At 30.9% G+C, this 19,856-nt stretch overlaps 1 protein-coding gene across 3 annotated transcripts in view; it reads right to left on the bottom strand.

Annotated features, from left to right (window-relative positions):
* The window catches only part of LOC136975645 (transmembrane protein 8B-like), a 73,857-nt gene extending 54,472 nt beyond the window's left edge, over positions 1-19,385 (bottom strand). The window contains exons 1-2 of one of the 3 annotated variants that reach the window (XM_067270733.1): positions 19,115-19,385; positions 13,215-13,380 (exon numbers count right to left, since the gene is read on the bottom strand). In XM_067270733.1, coding sequence (XP_067126834.1) covers positions 13,215-13,380; positions 19,115-19,190 — 242 coding nt within the window. In that variant the 5' untranslated portion in view covers positions 19,191-19,385. Of the gene's footprint in view, positions 1-3,994; positions 4,421-13,214; positions 13,381-19,114 lie in introns of those variants that run through there. The other 2 variants (XM_067270734.1, XM_067270735.1) reach the window with 2 other exon arrangements.
* Between the last annotated feature and the right edge of the window lie 471 nt (positions 19,386-19,856).

Here is a 19,856-nt window from a genome sequence, read left to right as displayed (position 1 = left end):
TCTTGCTTCAATATTTTGCTATGAAATCTTAATGCAGTTGGTGATTGGTTAATGAACAGTTTGGTTAATGAACAAATAGGATAAAGAACACTTTTGCTAAAAATTTTTATGTTCAGATAATGAACACATTTGGATAATGAACACCTCACAGAACAAACAAGAAGAAACAACGTAAAATAATGAATGGCCTTCCCTTGTCTTTAGGCAACAATTTGAAACTTTTCAGAGCTTGGGAAACCTCGACATTGACGCTCAACCTGGTATATATTGATCTGATAGTATTCCTCTGAACTTTGAAACTCTCTCTTGTAATTACAGTCTTTTATTTTTCTGGCAGAAACAATTCTTTTATAGCATTCGTGAGACTGTCAGGTGGGCACTCATTAAATTTTGTGTCAGTTTTTATTTTTGAAAGATGAGATTACAATAGCATAGGTAGAGAGTAGGAAGATGTCTGATGTTACTGGGCAGTATGGCTTGAACAGGTCTACAGTAGGCCGCAGTTCAATCTTATCTACAAAAGATACAGTATAATCAAGAAGACTCGAGCAGCTAAAGGAGTAATAGAAATGACATCTGAGAAAATAAAGATTGAGAAGCTCATAATGAAACCTGAAACTGATCTGACGACAGAAGAACGCCAAGAACTCTTGAATGAAGAACACCAAGAAACTCGGCGAGATATATTTTCTTCTGAGAAAGAAGATTAATGCCCATATCTGCTATTAAACAATTTTAAAGAAGTGGGAAGATGTCAGAACAACGTCTTAGAATGGCATCCAAACCAGGTTAAGGTTAATAGGCTTGGGAATTTCTACAATTACAATGCTTAATAAATATTTATTTAAATGTTTAAATATTTATATAAATATTTATTAAATGTGAATAATGCCGGCCGTGTTTCTGTATTTAATTTTTACTTAATTACAATGCTACTAATTACTTCTGAAAAATCCTGAAAAAAATAGAAAAGTAATTGACATTAGACTGATTGTTTAACCCCCACAAATGGAAAAACATGACTAATAAAAATGCAAGGCTGTGTATGTATGTATGCATTTTTATTATTATATATAAATAAACGTAGTAAGAAAGTACAGTCAAACCTGTTTTTATGCGCTCTTTTTATGTGCAATTTTTATTTGTGCGATTTTTTTAATGCGAATTTTTAATTTGTGCGGTATAGTTGGCGACTAGTCTCGTGCGATTCGTCATGTCTTACGTTGACTTATTATAGCTAAATAAACTTATTATAGCATAAATGCACTTATTATAGTAATATTATTGCATGAATATGCAAAAAATGAAATAATTTACTTTTTAAGTCAACAAAACACCACCTGGACAAAAATATGTAAAACAGACGATAGACCAGACGATGCAGTCAAGTGCTGACATCTGTTGTCAATAAATTCTATTTCGTACGGTTTTGAGTTATTTTCTATGTGAGACTTTTTTTATGCGGTCCCTGTTGACCGCATAAAAAAATATTTTTTAATTGTGTCGCGAAAACTATTATTTACAGCCATTCGTGAAGTTTCGTGAGATTTTTTTTAATGCGTTTTTTTTAATGCGGTCCCTATCCCCCGCATAAAAACAGGTTTGACTGTATATATTTTTATTTTTGGCGTCTCCAGAATGAATTAATCAAATTCCCATAAAACCTACAATGAATCGATAATCGGTTAACAAATAATTTCGATAGCAAACAAAGTCTTGGAACAGATTATGTTCGTTAACTGATCACCCACTGTACATTTTTATAATGCTTCTTTGAATACTTCTTGAATTTTATTAGCAATATTGTGTTTCTTACAATTAAATTTTGAAAATTAATTGTTGAATTTAATTCTTTGAATTAAACTATTGTTCCTATTTTCCTATTAAACTATTGTATATTTGAAGCAGACTTGTTTTACTAATTTTTGTAAGTTTTTGTCATCTTTAACATTCTATGAAACATTTTTTCCTCCCCATTTATTTAGAGAAGAATTTAAATGGTCATTATTCTACATGGTAAAATTCCAGATCTAGCAGTTTAGTAACCTTGTTGGAAGAGCCATAACAATTGCCCACACAAATCCCACAGTGTGTCCAGCAATGTTTTGAGCCTGTTACTAAAAGAAATTTTTAAGTGTCAATAAAGCAAATACAGGATTTAATAGGAAAACATCTGTAAAAAATATTTTATTTTGTATGCTTCATTACAGTAGCAAACCTCAATCTAAAACTATTTTGCAGATAGCTAAAATATGTTTTTGTACAGCTAACCAAATGCTGATTATTCAGTTATATTTTACATCATCACATCCAGTTTATGTTGCTTCTGGAGAAATACATTGTTTATGAATTAGCAAACAGGATTATTGATAACCTACTAATTTAGTTGACCTAGATGCTAAATGACACATGCCATTTCAGTTAAAATTAACAAAACCTGAAGTTAAAAAACACAAAATCATTACAGCAGAAATCATTCCTGTTAAATGATAAGAAATAAAAACTAATTGAGATACAAAACATACCTGTAGAATAATTACGTAAACAATTTTCTTCCATTTCACAACAATGAAGTCTCAGGAGACCCATATTCCTAAATTATGTAAAGGAAACAATGCCCATGGTGCCCAAATATAAAATTCAGTACTGCACCAACTTTGGTAATAGGTTCAATTGTTTTAATCAAGTAAAAATAGCCAACAGTCTTTTATACAAATTTGCATACCGAATATGCTTACAAAAAATAAAATGTATCTTTCATGATTCTACTAATATCAGGTAACAAAAATAACATAGGTTATTTTACATTTTAATCATATTTACACTTTAATTTAATAGGATGCAATTCTATTCATTATTCATACATTGGTATGAAATTATGCAAATGAAGTACTAGGTGAAAAGTGTTGAGATAGTTGAAGTTTAACATAACTCAATCCCCCAATACTCAAAATAATTGAAAAAAATAAAAATAAACAAGCAATTATTTTTTGTGACATTATCATAATGCTCTCAATTTTAATAGTGTCTTGTCTCTGTACATCATACTTTTCCTATTTATAACAGAGTCATCCTTTCACCTAACTCCATTCATGAGAAAATTTTGAATTGAAATAACATGACTTTCGGTCCAAAACAGATGTTCATATATAGTTAATCAAGGCCTCCTGCCCCTCAACTTTCCATATCTGGTCTCAACTTTCATCTAACTCCATTCTCAAGATTAAGGAAGGGCACAGACAGACAGCACCAATGGAAATTTATATATCTGCAATTTTTTAAAATTGCAGCCCAATAAAGTAACTAAATATAACTATAAATAAAACTTTCTCTTGCTCCTCATAAATCTGGCAGATTGTTTAGTAATACAAAAGTATTGGATAGTTGTTTATGTTGAGATAGAGGTAAAAAAAATTAACATGCATGATAGTTCTATGTCCTTAATGTTTTATTTCTTTCTTTTTATATTGTATACTTGGACCTTGTTTATAAATAAGTCTTATTATACTGGTGTAGTTTCTGATTAGCAGATGAAAATAAAAATATTTTGTTTTACCTTTTGACTAAGACTTCTTCTCTTTGCTAATCAGAAACTATAAGTCCTATTTATGAAAAAAAGGTCCAAATAGACAATATAAAAAGAAAAAATATCATACATGTTATTTTGTACAATACCAATATTCATTACTGATCTTGCACCATTGTTCATTGACAACAAAGCACCTACGTTGACTGAAATTGTTGGTTTAACATTGGCATTAATCACCAAGTTCATTGTTGCCAATTTGATTTCAATTGCTAAGCCAACATTACTGTCAACTTTTGGTCCAAAATTACATCCTAATTATAAGTCATTGTTGACTCAACAGTAGATTAACAACATTGGGCAAGTGTTGTAGATCTTAGACCAATGAAAATTTTATTGAAAATTCTACATGGGTGATTTTCATAGAAAAGCAGACAAAATATTTTCTAAAGCCACATTCAGACCAACTGTGCAACTTTGTTCCACACAGCAATGATCAGATCAAGACAGAGCAGAAATGTGCAAAACTGCTCAGAACAGCTTAGAATTGAACTAGGGCTATTTTAAAGATGCACTACTTGTTGCACTGTTGTAGATGTACTGCTGCTGAGAATATAGATTCATCTCTGCATCAAAAATCAAATTGTTGATCCTGTGTACTAAAATACTTCTGTCGCACATTAAATTTTCAGAGCTTAGTAAAAATATGTTCCTCAATGTTGTACATTCATTGTAAGGTACATTTGTGACCCTATCCAAAATATTATAAGCCTGAGTTAGCCTCAGATCCACTTTCTTCTTTAGTTTTGTATTAAGTTTCTTTAGAAAAAAACCTTTTCATTTGGACAAATTGTGGACTCCTTTATTTGTGGAAGTAGAGTGCTTAATGCTCTCATGGGATGAATGATCTTGTTTTGAATTCGTTTCATCTAAAGAAAGATGCGAAGAATCTCGTAATCCTTCTTCATTGGGAACCTGAAATTAAATAAAATCCATAGACAGTACAAAATTAAGGCTAGTAGGAACTATAATTTTAAATAAATCAAAATAAAATTTTTTATTGAATTTAGTTCTCAAAAAATAACTTATATCCACAAATTTTTTTTTGTATTGCATGATATTAGTTTTATAACTTCTAAAAACTATTAAATTGCAAGTCCTACCAGTGCACCAAACCAGTTAAACAAACAATAAAATTATTTAATATAAAGAACATTTTCATCTGTATCAAACAAAAATGTTTCTTGTATTAAATATTTTTGTTGTTTGGTGTACTGGTATGATTTTAGATAATTGTAAATCCTTTGTCATTTTGCAGATGCCCAACATTCCAGGAGAATGGTTACAATATTCAAAGAAATTTGAAGAATTCTGGAATTACCTTCATTGCTTAGCTACTGTAGATGGTAAACATATAATGCTGCAGGTGCTAATAAACAGTGGCAGTGAACGTTTTAACTACAAATTCTTCTTTAGCATTGTCCTATTTGTGCTTGTAAATGCTTATTATAATTTCTTGTTTGCCAATCTAAGTTTACAAGGTCACATATTAGATGGCAGCATATTTAAAAACAGTGTATTGTGGAAAAAATGCAGCTATCCCTTGTACAACACAACATTTCTACAAAATGGTTTCACTATAACATGGTTCAAAACTCCCCGTACAATATAGTTTTATTCCAACAATTTGGTGCAAGTTTTATTCCAACAATTTTGTGCAGAGAATTTGGGAAATCCTCTGCACAAAATTTCACAATTTTTAAGTGCAAACTCTGTTATTCAATATTTTTTTTTATTCAAGTAATCTTGCGTGTCAGCTCAAATTTGCCCACGGATTTTAGAAAATTGAAATTTTCAATATGCTTTGTGCCTTTTGTCAGGTTTAATTTAATGAAAACTGACAGTACAATTTATTCTTCCTTTTCTAGCTTTCTTAAAAACCAGATGTCATCATCATTGCTTTCAGACTTTAGCCTTTAAGACTTTCTTGTGTTTTGTTTTTTATACATTAATCTTGGTATTTAGTAAAGTTCATTTAAACATTTTTAGGTAAGTGTTATAAAACTGTTTTTTAACCATAGATAGGTAATCATTCATAATAATGACAAATGAAATACAGCAGTATCTCAATACTCAAACTGTTTCCAACTCTAACAATATGGTATTTGAACACAAATTCTGGAAAAAGATTCATTCTGTACTCAACTGAACAAATGCAGCTCACTAGAACAAATTTGTCATTAAAAACATATTTTTATTTTGTCATTTGTAAAAAATTTTTATGATAAAATTTAAACAATTAAGATGCTGCCAATTAATAAAGATTGACAAAAAAACTCAGATGACGATGATACTTCATAAAAAGAAAATGTTCTCATTTAAACCACACTTTCGGGAACCTCTTGCCAGTGTTGGACACAAAACAAAAAACCGGCAAGAGGTTCCCGAAAGTGTGATTTACATCCCCGGTGTTCCATGATTGTATGTAGATACTTGTTCTCATTTAATTAAAGTTAATATTAACATGTAATACAATAGTTTTAATTGTAATTGTTAGTTAATTATTGATTGGAAATAAATTATTGATTGCTTTAATAAATATATTCCTTTTAGTAACAAAAAAGAATAGTATACTTTTGGTAACTTTTGGAACCTAACCCTAACCCTATGTGTTTGCATTAGTTCTTTGTTTCTTATAGCATGGATTTACATAACATGGCACTTTTCCAGAACGTAACTACTGTGTTATATGAGGGATACCTATACATAAAAACTCCCTTAACATACCTGAACTAATACCACTTCCTTGGTATGAACAGGTTATATCTTACATTATTTTGGGTGATGAAGAATTTGCTTTGCATGAGAATATAATGAAACCTTATTCTGGCATCTGTAAAAAAGGGTCAAAAGAATATACAATTATCATCTGTCAAGAGCCCAGCAAGTAGTGGAAAATGCTTTTGGAATTCTTACCTCTGTGTAAAGGGTCTTGAGAAAACTCGTGCTTCTGGAGCCAAAGAAAGCCAGACATATTTGATGATTATTTATTTGCATTACTTTTTGAGACAGTAGAAAATCTAAACATTTGCATCTCTAGAAAAACTTTTGACAGTGTATTCAGTATGTACATTAGTTGAAAGAGCCTGGCAAAGGGAAATAAAGCAACCTTCATTGTGCAGTTTGAAGAACATGCCAAGAAAATGTTCTTGAAATGCCCAAGCAATTTGGAATGAAATCGCTGAATATTTCATTACAAGTGGACATATACCTTGACAAGATTATTGATACAATTGTATAAATATAAAATTGCAATGTTTTAACAAAAATACTTGTTTACATTATTCATCCGTTGTTCACTCCAGTTGACAGTCCACAATTTCACAAACATGGAGGCGACCTTTATTTAGAGGCTACTGCCTCCACAATAAAATGTAAATATGGTAAAAACGTCCTCTGGTGCTATTGCCATTTTCACATAAAATACACTTTCAAGTAAAAATAATAAATATAAAACATGGTCGATGGCATTACATTTAATTGTATAAATATAAAATTGCAACGTTTTAACAAAAATACTTGTTTATGTCATTCATCCGTCATTCGCTCCAGTTGACAGTTCACAATTTCACAAACACGGAGGCGACCTTTCTTTAGAGACCTTTCTTTAGACCTTTCTGTTTGTGAAATTGTAGACTGTCAACTGGAGCGAATGACGGATGAATGACGTAAACAAGTATTTTTGTTAAAACGTTGCAATTTTATATTTATACAATTAAATGTAAATATTAAATTGTATCAATCATAAATATGTTAAAATGTAAATATTAAATTGTATCAATCATAAATATAAAACATGGCCGAAGGCCATGTTTTATATTTATGATTGATACAATGCATTTTTGTAAACAATTCACTGTTTGAATAAAGGAATGTTAAAGCACTTACATTTTCTATGTTAATAGTGTCAGTGGATGTGTCCATTTCTTTTAGAAATTTGAAGTACAGGCACTCCCCTACTTATGAACAGGTTATGTTTCTGAGGTTTTGTCATAAGTCAAAAACTAACCTAGAAAGCACATTTGTACACAGAATAACCACATACATTGGTATTTGACTCTTCAATGTAATTAAGAGAATATATTTATTTGCTAGCTACTGCTTAGTAGCAGGTGTTTCAAATATGTTTTTTTTTAAACCTAATCCACTTAGGGTGGGCATAAATGCAAGAAGTGTGGTTCTATTACTATGGATACCAAACTTGACATTATAAATGTCAAGTTTGGTATCCATGATAATAGAACCACACTTCTTGCATTTATCTCCACTGCTAAGTTTACTATTATTTTGGATGCATTTTTGAAGCACTAATTGTAAAGTTTATGAAAATTGCAAATAACAGTAAAAAGTTCCATTCTTTCAACATTACCAACTTCAAGGCTATCTCACAAATGATGAAATGTCAGAATCTGCATGAAAACAAAAAATTATGACATGCAATTAAAAAAAATCCACATTAATTATTTATTAAAAATTTATTATTTATTACTGGCTAAAGACTGACTTCAACATCACCCACAACCAACAAGAGAACTTCAGAATTCAAGTTGCGGGTTCGAATCCCGCTTCGGGCCGATTCTTTTCTTCCAGTTAAGCCTAAATTTATTTAAATTATTTAAATATCTAAAATTCTAATTATTCTTAAAATTCTAATTATTAAATTTAGCAAGAGATGGCGCCTAACGCCTAACTCTAGTATCAAATTAACTTAAATTATTAATATTACTATAGACATTTGCTAGCCCGATAATTCGGCAGTTGTTGGTCTTTAAATTTTAGACTTGTTTGGTCAAATTGTTTGCAAGTAGAGAAGCTCCTGTATTTGAAAGCAATTCAATTGCTTTGGTAAATTTCTGCTTGTCCTGAAAGCATAATTTTTGAAGTATAAATGAAACCCAATACAACAACATTTGAATAAAGTTTTGAAAAAATTTGAACAAATTTTTGAATAAGCATTTGAATAAAATAAATAAAGCATAAAACTAAATAAGACATTTGAATAAGCATTTGAACCAACAACATAAATAAAGCAACATTTGAATGAAGTACAAGAAAGATGACTATTTAATTACCTTTTCCAATGCCCGTTGACTTCTTTGTTTTGATATTCTCTCTTCTATATGAAGTTAATAGGGAAGTCATTTTGTTTTTAATTTCACCCACATTTCACCCCATATTATCCACAATGTGCAGCCAAGCATCATTCTTTCTATTTTTTTGATGTGGTAATTATTGTCTTTTGAATCCCACAATTCTGGTTTTTGTCTGTACAGGTTAATTCCTTTTTTGATTTATTGATGATTCCACACAAAACTCATTTTTTACAATCAATAATTAACACATGAAACAAGTCTTGTGTTAATTAATTCAATCAGTAAAACCCACTCACATTCAGTAGAAAATCCCATTCAAATAGAACACACCAAATGTATCCTTTACTTTGATGTAATGACACTTTCCAGATCGTGTTTGTCGGTACTCGAAGTTGCACAATATGGCATAGTTTGCCGTCGGAACCGTCTGCGCCATGCCATGCCTCTTTATTTAGTTTGACATAATTTAGCAAGATTGATCTGGATGTGGCTTAATGGTTTTTACAGATATTTAAGTTTCATTATATTAATTGACATAACTCAACTACACAGATTTAATCAAGATTTTCTAATTGAAATTCTTGATTAAATCTGTGAGAAATCTCTATATAAGAAAATCTTACAAATTTAAATTTATCAATTAAAACCTAAATTTATATAAATCTTATTATAGAAAATCTTAAATCTTATATAATCATTTTTATTAAAAATTTTCTAAGAGAAAATCTTTTTATTAAAGATTTAAAAAGATGAAATTAAAAAACAGTAAATAATTTATTTAAATTTAAAATAAATATTTAATTAATATTTACATTCAGATTTGTTCATGGATCTGCAACAGTTAAGTCACTAAATAAAGTGCTAAAGATAAAGCATATAAAGGTAGACACTTCAAAAATTTGCTGGGGATCTCTATACTTTTCAATTATGGCACTGTTTGAAGGTAAAGTCATCGTTTCATTAAGTCTTCCATAATTTTTATAGCCTTACATGTATTCGCAGAACTATAAGATTATTGAAAACTTTAATACTAGTTTGTTTCCAAATTTTTTGTTTTCAACAGTCATATACCTTTGCTAAACAATAGATCTTTTATTCATATAATTTTTTTTATTTTTGAGTAAACACAATCTTGTTTTATGGATATTACATTTTAGTTAGTAATTATTAGCATTAATAATTGTACATTTATCAAACTTTATTTCTAAATTTAATTATCATTATGTTTCAATCATATTAATCTGTAGACTTCTTGATTTTTCCTATAAATTTTTTTCTTAGTAGTGTTAACAAGAATTATTATACATTTAAAAAGGGGATATGTAGGAAAGCAGTTTCTATAGTCTGAGATAGCATCTTAAAAACACTGAACAAGTGGGTTTAACTCAAGCCAAATTGATTATCATCTGAAAATGTTCCCTGTCACCCAGTGGCGTAGCGTAGTGGGGGCGGCCCACTCCAGGCAGCACTTTTAAGGGGTGACAAAATTTCACAATAAATAATAATATCTTGTAAAAATTTGAACCTTTTCATTTTATATTTTTGTCGCATCTACGATTCAGACCGATTGAAATGAAAATATATAATATATTGAGATGAAAAAATATAAATAGTAACAGTATCATTCTAGTTCTAATTGGAAGTTGATTTGCGTTTTATATTAAATTCATTAATAACTTAATCTTGTCAATTATCAAGGTATAATCATAAGTGTTCTATATCAATGTAACTGGCATATGTGTAAAAATTTTTGTAATAAATGTGATTATTATATTGTAAAACATATACAGTAGAGCGTCGATAAGTGGAACCAATTTGGGACTGGGGTCCTTCCAGTTAATGATTTGTTCCAGTTTCCGACTTTGTACAAAAAAATACATTAACCTGTCCGATGTTCAAATTTTTCTCCGTTGCGTGTCGCTTCGTGTTGAATTTTTGTCGATTTTAAGCCTAACGAAAATTTTTATAATAATCATCGAGGCTATCGTATCGTTAAAAATTATTTCTGCATTTTGTACAAACAAAATAAATATATTAAAGAATATAAAAAACATGAAAATTATACTTTAGAAGTAAATTTAGTATCAAAAACATTCGATTCAGCACGACACAGTCCGACTGAAAATCGTTCCACTTTCCGGCCATTCCACTTACCGACGTTCCACTTATCGACGTTCTACTGTATATATATATTATATATATGACTTTTTTATTTGTAACCTGTACAATACACAATAATGATGATTGTCCTTGCTGAAAAGTTCTTTAGAATTACTATATATTTTATTCTTTTAAACTGAGATACCTAAATAAGGGGCGGCAAAATTTTCCTCCAACCCGGGAAGCTGACACCCACACTACGCCACTGCTGTCCCTCAATTGCAAAAACCAAACAGACTGCACCTAGGGGTTTGTCGGTTTTGAAAAACAAGTTTTTTGAAGAAATTTATATAATTTGAAGACCGGGGTTTCCCAACTAAAAAACCAGTTTTTGAGCCTAGACTTAAACGTATAAATTAATTAATTATTTGATTAAAAACATCAACATTTTGGCACAAAATCGTCTGACATAAAATGGGAATATTGTTAAATACTAAGTTTCATAAAACAAACTACAAAAACAAAAAAATCTTCCTACACCTAAAAAGCATCTAATTCTCCCTACAATAGGGAGAAATCTTTCAACTACGGAAAAACGATAAAAAGATTTGTACACTTAAAAGAATGCCTCGTTTTAGCTTTGAATGACATCAGTGCTTCTCACACGTGGAACAAAGCAGAGTATTGTAAAATGTACAGCTCCTTAAAGTTTAAGGACCAATATGTTTAGTAGCTGATGCCTTAAGACGACAAAGTTTGCATCTTGTTGTCCTATTTATTAACAAGTAAAGATATATTTGAATTTCTGTTATGTGAATTGAAAAATTTGAAAACTGAAATTAGTTCCAAGTTGTTACATGCCATAGAGGTACGAATTCGAGAGAGAAGACAAACGGGATTAGTAATACTTCTCCTTTATTTACAAAATCCACAGAACATTTGGACAAAGTCATCTAGCATATTTCTTCCACTAGCTGCAAAATCTGATATCATTAAGTTATCTGGACAAATATTATCAAGATTATATCCAAATTATTCTATAGAAGATGACTGCAATGATGAAAAAGTGGCGAAGAAGAAAATGAACCCCTAGCTTTAAAAAATGCTATGGAAAAATCAATACATAAATATCTCCAAGAACCTGAAGTGACTTTGTCCAGCCCTAAGACACTAAAAAAGAAGTTTTTAGTATTAGAGGGTACAAATAGAAGAATGAAAAATTTAGATTTATTATTTAATGCTTTAAAAATGATTAAACCCAGCTCAGTAGCAAGTGAAAGAGTTTTTTCTATTTCTGGCAATTTTGTGTGCAAAATAAGGACACGGTTGAGCAATAGATCTATAGATGTTCTTTGCATTCTAAAATCATATTTTCTTAGGAAAAATAAGAAATAAAATAATATTTTGTAAGCATTCGTTGTTAATCCTTTTTCTTTATGGTTTTGTATAAAGTAAATTTTATAGTTTAATGTGATAATCCAGCATGTAGACATTGGTCGATTTTTTCTTTGTTTTCGTTATATTTTTGAAATTTTATAAATATTAAATAAATTAAAAAGTTTTAAAATAAATTTTAAACATTCCTTATTTCCATTTTGGGGGGGTTGAAAATTCGAAAACTGGTTTTTTAAAAAGTCGGTTTTTGTATAAACCCTACTGCAGATAAATTTCTCACCATTCCAAAAGGGTAACAGAAGTCCGTAAAAGTAAGAGATCTATTAACACACCTACTAAACAAGTGCTGCTCTATTAAATGCAGCAAATTGCAACACTGTACATTATGTACTTTTCTTATAGCTGGAGATTCAGCATAATCTACATATTAACTAACAGAGGTTAATAGAAGGAACAAGCAGCCTCTAAATCAGTGATTCTGAACTTTTTCTATTTCCTGCACACATCTTGATTTTTTAAAATGTTTCTGTACTTACATGAAAAATTTGTTCAGGTTTTTTTTATTTACAGAATACATCAAATTTCCAAATTTCCTCACATATACATTAGTTTAACTTTAGATGCAGCATAAGTAATTAAGAAAGACTCTCAAAAAATCCTCCAAACTTGTACTAACACAAACCTCAAATATTAATAATGGGTTTTAAGGATGTAGTAAATAAGTAATAGCATTTTTTGAAAAAAATGTTTTATTACAAATTCTATAATTTAATTTCTGTTACTAGTTAAATGTATATTTTTAAACATCTTTAATAAAAAATCTCACATCCCCAGAAGGTGTGTCTCAACTCACCATTATGCATATACCTTAGGTTAAGAACTACTGCTCTAGACGGACCATATTCATTTGTTATAATAAAAAGCAAGAATTTTAATGTACATTATGTATTATTATTAAAAAATTAGCAACTTAATACAATTAATAATGTGTGCATGATTGTTTATTTATATTTATATATACTGTATAATACTATACTTACATATGTACATTACGTGAAGCACAAGATGGATCATCCATAAATGCCACAAACTGCCATATGGCTCTAATAGTTTGAGTCGGAACAGAGAAATGAAATATAACAACATCCCGATAAGAATGAAAGGGTCTCAGCAGGCTTTCTTGGTAAGCATCTGATGGCACATAAACTATTAGAAAAAAACTTTTTTAAACAATGATTATAACAAAAGTAGGTTTGTAACATTAATTATAGAAGATAAATATGATTTAGAATTAATATTAGCATTGGGTATTTTTTATTAAATTGAAATAAATAAAATGTTAATATTTATTTTTAAATTTTTGTTAATTTTTGTAATGCAAAATCTATAAAAGATTATACTACATTGTATAAAAGTAATTGAAAAAAAATTAATTTAATGAAATATCATAAACAACCTTATTTTTACTTTTCCAGCAAAAACTCACTAGAAAAACATTTTTGGCCAACTCTAAGGGACATCAGGTCTAAATATAAAATTACATAAAATTCTTATATTCTACTTTGGAATGCAAAGGTGTTCCATAATGAATTTACAATATTTAAAAATTTTTTGGAAGCTAAGGCATTTAATCATGATTTCTAAATATATGAAGAAATTTTACAAATATTCAAAATATCAGGTCAGTCCATAAGTCCATGCCATTTTTATGACCTTGAGAAAAATTTTGTTTTGCTGTTAAAAATGTCAGTCTAATGTGATAATTTTTACACTGAAGTGTTAAATTGGATCTCATTTATATAATACTGTTCAGAATTGGGAGCATTTCAGTTGTTTATTTTGGTTAAAATGGAAGTAACCGATGAATATAAAAGACATATTTTATACTTTTTATTTTTAAGTGGTGAGAATGCTACAAATGCAGCCAAAAAAATAAGTACTGTACATAATCAAATTGTAATTAGTGCAAGGACTGTGCAGAAGTGGTTTGAAAGATTTAGAAACAATGATTTTAGTGTGGAGGATAAGGCTTGTACTGGAAGAAAGGTCTTACGTTGATGATGATGTTCTCTCTGCACTAGTTGAAGCAGAACCATCTTTAACAGTTGATGAAATTGCAGAACATTTAAATTCATCCCATGGAACTGTTCATAGACACCTACAACAAATCAGAAAAGTTTCAAAGCTAGGAAAATGGATACCACATGAACTGTCAATAGCTAAACGACAACAACTTGTAAACATTTGCATGTCTCTTTTATCCCGTATTGCTTTAGAACCTTTTCTTGATCGGCTGGTTACTAGAGACAAAAAATAGATCCTCTATAATAATGTGACAAGAAAAAAACAATGGATGGATCGCAACAAGCAGCCAAACCGACTGCAAAAGGTGGGTTGCATCCAAAACAAATTCTTTTGTCTGTTTGATAGGATATGTCGGGTGTAATTCACTTTGAGCTGTTAGAACCTAATCAAACAATTACAGCTCAAATGTATTGTGAGCAATTAGAGCATTTAAATGAAAAATTGGAAAAAAATCGACCATCATTAATGAACAGAAAGCAGGTTCTCTTGCAACATGACAATGCCAGACCACATGCTGCAAAAATAACTGTACAGAAACTTGAAAGCTACAACTGGGAAATTTTACCTCATCCACCATATTCGCCAGATATTGCTCCCAGTGATTATCATCTTTTTCGCAGTTTGCAGAATTTTTTAAAAGGGAAAACTTTTGAGGATAAGAACAATGTAAAGAAGGCTATTTCTGAATATTTTGATTCAAAACCGAAATCATTTTACAAAGATGAGATTAAAAAGCTACCATCAAGATGGCAAGAAATTGTACAAAATAATGGTGAATACATTATAGATTGAAATAAAATTTAATTAAAATTTTTTGTTGCTTTTTTTGTAGATAAAAATATGCACAAACTTATGGACTGACCTGATACAAGATTTTACAGATATTAAAATTAGTAAACTATTTTTAACCATTATTAAAATATTCTTCCAAAAAGCAATATATTCATATCTGGCCATCCTGTTTATGCATCATCATATTGACTATATCTGCTCATATTGACAATATGAGAAGGATGTGTTAAAAATAACAAGTTCAAGTAAATTTCTGACAGTTTTTGTCTAGTATAGACCTATATTTAAGCAATCATTGATATACACAGATTTTTAAAATGTGTGATAAAGAATATATTATTATAAATTTCTACAGTGAATATGTCCAACCCTTTTTTGTAATTCATCCTAGGTAATGGCTGATGAAGAACTTGCTCCAAAATTCATCCTGCAATAAAATATATACATGAAAAAGAAAAAATGAGTTTGGTTTCCTTTTAATCTGTGTGTTTCCTTACCTCTAGTATAATAAGTCTGATATTAAACAGTAGTCTTACAGCCATAATACAAACAATATTGTTTAATGTAGTTTAGTTCCTTCCTCCTGCCCTCCATGCTGAAAGAATATGTGAAAGCTCTTTTGACTGGTGTCCAGAAAGCTGCTAAGTTGTTAGAAAATGGGTCGTGTGACTCGGCCAGAACAAATATAGGCCTGTACATTGGTTTATGGTAAATTTTGGTTTGCATGTGGCCATTCTGCCAGGTTAGGAGTAGGCCCAAGAAGTGGATTTTGTTGGATTTTTCTTGTTCAATATCTAATTGCGGTCCAAACTGATTCTTGTTGAAATGTGTTAAAAATTCCTTCACGTCGGGTTTGCATCACCAAATGACAAGTACATCATCAATGTATCTAAGGTATGCAACTACATTTTCTTGAAATGGTGGTAGGGTCTCTGTTTTCAGTCGTCAAATCATTATTTCACAAAGGGTGTCGGAAATAGGGTTACTTACAGGCAACCTCTTTCTTGTAAATAAGTTACATTTTCAAATTGAAAGAAGGATAAATGGAAAATGATGTCTGCTAACTTGAGGATGTACAAGTGGTACTTTCCAGCATCTTTAATGTCGTTAAACACAAAGTTGCATAGCATGCAAAAGCATGGTTGTATTTGTATTGATGGGTATAGTGATTGAAATTCATTAAAGGCAAAGTTTGGATATGGTTAAATTGCAGAGATGTTCCAGCAAGACTTCCAAGCTGGTTATTGATTGGTCATAAGTCTTACATTATTATTAATAAACTTGTTCAGGATTTTTCCAGGTGGATTGTTGGAAATTCTGCTTTATCAACCATAGGACATAATGAGGTACCCAGTTTTTGTATTTTTGCAAATGCAAAAATTAGAGGTGTGGTAAGATTTTGGCTCATTCAAGAATTAAACATTCTGGCTTCAAAGGTCATAATATCCCTTCCTGAATCGTCCCATATTCCATTTTCTTCTTAATTTATAATCAAGTAGCTTTTTTGGTAATCTTCTGTCTATCTTTCTGTTTACATGATGTTTCCATTTCTGCCAAAATTTCATTATAGTCATTAATAGAAAACATATCTAGATCTTTTATGTTTTCATATCCACTATGGTGCAGCCTTTAATATATTGCAAAAAATCAATTTTTGCTTGAATTTTGCTTACATCTGCCTGTCACCCATCACCAATCACCTGTTTCAGAACTGTACCAGAGTTGCCGTAACTATAAAATTTAAGTCGCATCTCTTTCCTTGTTTTCCTCCATAAGATGTTGCTGACGATATTACAGATTGCTTGAAACTTATGTAATTTACTGTTAATATCACTGTCAGTCAAGAAACATCATAACCAAGGTATTAAAAATTTGATATTTGTTGAAAAATACCTTTTTTTCTATTAATATTTTAGTACAAACAGGAGTCCTGCCAATGAACACCACTGTTTTTGTTTTCTTAATGGATATTTTCATGTTGTAACTAGAACTGATTATATGTAATTGACAAACAACCTTTTATAAATCATTCTCTGTTTCCTGAATTATAACCAATCATTTGTGAACAATAAAGTTTGTAGAAGGACACTAGATTGATTTGTATATCAATTTGTAAATAATAGATGTCTTTTTAACTGTGTAACAAGTCATAAATATGAATAAACTAAAATATTTTACATAAATAATGTTAAAATAATTCTGTCAATTATATTAAAACTTCAAAATTTTCTATAAAATTACAAGGATCATTTTAAACTAAGAATAATTTTGTTGTAAAGTGATGTTAATTTATTTTAACTCAAAATCCTTCTTTTTACAATGAAAATATGTCTTAAACAATTTTTCAACATAATCCCTGTCGACATCCGAGTATTTTTGATATTGGAAGACGAGCTCAACGAGATTTCCCAGTTGAAGAACTCTACCACCCGTTCCTCAAACCAGTTGGCGACAACAGTCTCGTGGACGTCATTATTGGTCTGGATGCATTTTCCACCCAAAACTTCCTTTAATTTTGGGAAAAGATGAAAGTCAAAAGGCACCAGGTCGTGCCGTACGGCAGACGATCCGATACTTCACACGGAAACTTTTTTGACTTTTTTACCACATTTCAAACAACATCCAGATCTCGTTTCGTCGGGAATGTTCGTTCTTCCTTTATCGAAAAACCAACACCACTTCTGTCTGTCTTCCTCTTTTGTCACCCTTCTCCGTACACTTCAATTTGGCCGGCAAATGCATACGTATTTAAAAAACATATCTCCAATTGCACCTGGCAATTGGCAGAATGGACAACAGACACCATTCAAGAAATGTCGCCAAGAAAGTACGTCTGACGTTCTAAAGAGCTCAGAGTCGACCGAAGGGGCCGTAGATGCATTAAAACAGGCTCCCCTCCGAGTGAAAGTCCAAGGTGTCAATTTGCACCGTTAGCATACGGGGACGACTCTCACTTTAAAAAACAACCTCCATACTTACAAGAAGCCTATCTCAGAAATACAAATTAAAACTACATAATTCATTTTTAAATGAACATAGAATGAGAACATGATACCATATTAAAATAATATCAAACCGTATGCCACGGAACTGAAGGAAGAAAAAATTCGACAGTCGACTGGGACATCAAAAACCGTAATTAGGATGCATTTTGTTCAAACAGGCAAACGACAAATATTCTTGACACAAATCTCACCATTTTTGCACGGCAACTATCGTTCCAGAAAATAACAAACAAATTAGACGAACAAAATACCAAATTGTTTTTAATACAACGAAATGTTGTATTAAAAACAATTCGGTATTTTGTTCGAATTGCCAAGAGAAAATGTTAGGATGAATTTAAAAACGTCGAATTTATTAAAATTATATTTGGACTATACAAGTTGTAAGGTTTCTGAATTGCTAAATTTGAAGAATTGTATATTTTATTAAAAAATTTAATTTTGGTATTGTTTTCTATGCATATTTTGTGAAATAATGGCGAGAATAAAAATAGTGGAGTCAACAAACGTAAATATTAGAATGCCGTGCGAGAAATGTATCGAAGTTTACCGCCTCGTCTAATTAATTTCGTTACCGAGCTTTGAATTTATTCGCTAATACAAATTGAATTTTAAGAATAGAGTTAATCATTTTTTAAAGATTCTAGCGTAATTTCCTCCGAAAATTGGGATCGGCATCCGACTGCGCGATAAACGAATTGATGCGGATAAAAACCGGAGAAACTCTCCATCGATACATAACAAATCACTCGGCCTAACTCGACCACCTACGGTAAATGCAACCGGCTATATAATTAATATCGGCTGGTGTACGGTCGATTACGTAGGCATAAGGCCACTCCGTCCTCGTTACGTTATATTACGTCGATAATTAAAATGATAAAGGCAATAAAATCGAAGAGAAACCCGCTTAGGTCGGGGAAAAAGAAGAGCAAATAGGTGGATCTCCCTTCGATCGCCACATCGATCATCTCCTTCCCGTTCCTCTTTCTTTCACTAAACGAGTAAAACCGCAATACTTTGATGCGACAAAAAGAAATTGGGCATCGGGAACTCACCCAGAGCAGTGCAGGCGGGGTTAACGACGGACAGTATCAGAACCAACATCCACCGCAAGAAACAGCTGTTCGCCATTTTGGAGCGAAGACATCCCGGAAATGACGACTTTGTTTACATGGAAACGGGAAGCACGTGCGATTGCGTCATTCCGCCAACATTATCGTACGGAAAATTACGCGAAAATATGCGAAATTTAGCAGAACCGCCGTAAACTGTTCTAAACCGGCAAACAAACGATTCTATCGTAATATAAAATTGCAAGCCGTCGAAATGACGATAATTATAAAAGATTTGCAGAAAGGAAGCGATGTCGGTCTCGTCGTTTCCGGTCTAGCATTCTCCACTCCTTTTTTTTCGTGCTGGTTTTATAACGAAGAATTTCATTCGACGAATTCGTCCGCATAATCACTGATTCTGTGATTTTCGTCGATGGGAAATGGCGTTTCGCCGTTATTTCTACAGATAAATAGACATAAAAGGATAGATTCTGACGTATATTGACGTAATTAATATACTGTATCTGGATCTGTTTTATATTTAATAATCCAAGAAAAAAATAGCATTTCGATAGAAAACGAGTTCAACATTCGAAACGTATTACTGCGGAATCGTTAACCTATTTCATTTCAGGCGTGATATTTATGTCAAAGAGGTAAAATTTCATTTTTATTAACCTATTTCCGCGCCGAAATTACGACACGACATTAAATTATAGTCGAAATCTCCCAATTCGAATGCAAA

This window comes from Centruroides vittatus, unplaced genomic scaffold (genome assembly GCF_030686945.1).
Source record: "Centruroides vittatus isolate TY-2023 unplaced genomic scaffold, ASM3068694v2 contig_377, whole genome shotgun sequence".
Taxonomy (NCBI): domain Eukaryota; kingdom Metazoa; phylum Arthropoda; class Arachnida; order Scorpiones; family Buthidae; genus Centruroides; species Centruroides vittatus.
Note: the sequence above shows the minus strand (reverse complement) of the source record. Positions and strands in the feature narration are given on the sequence as shown.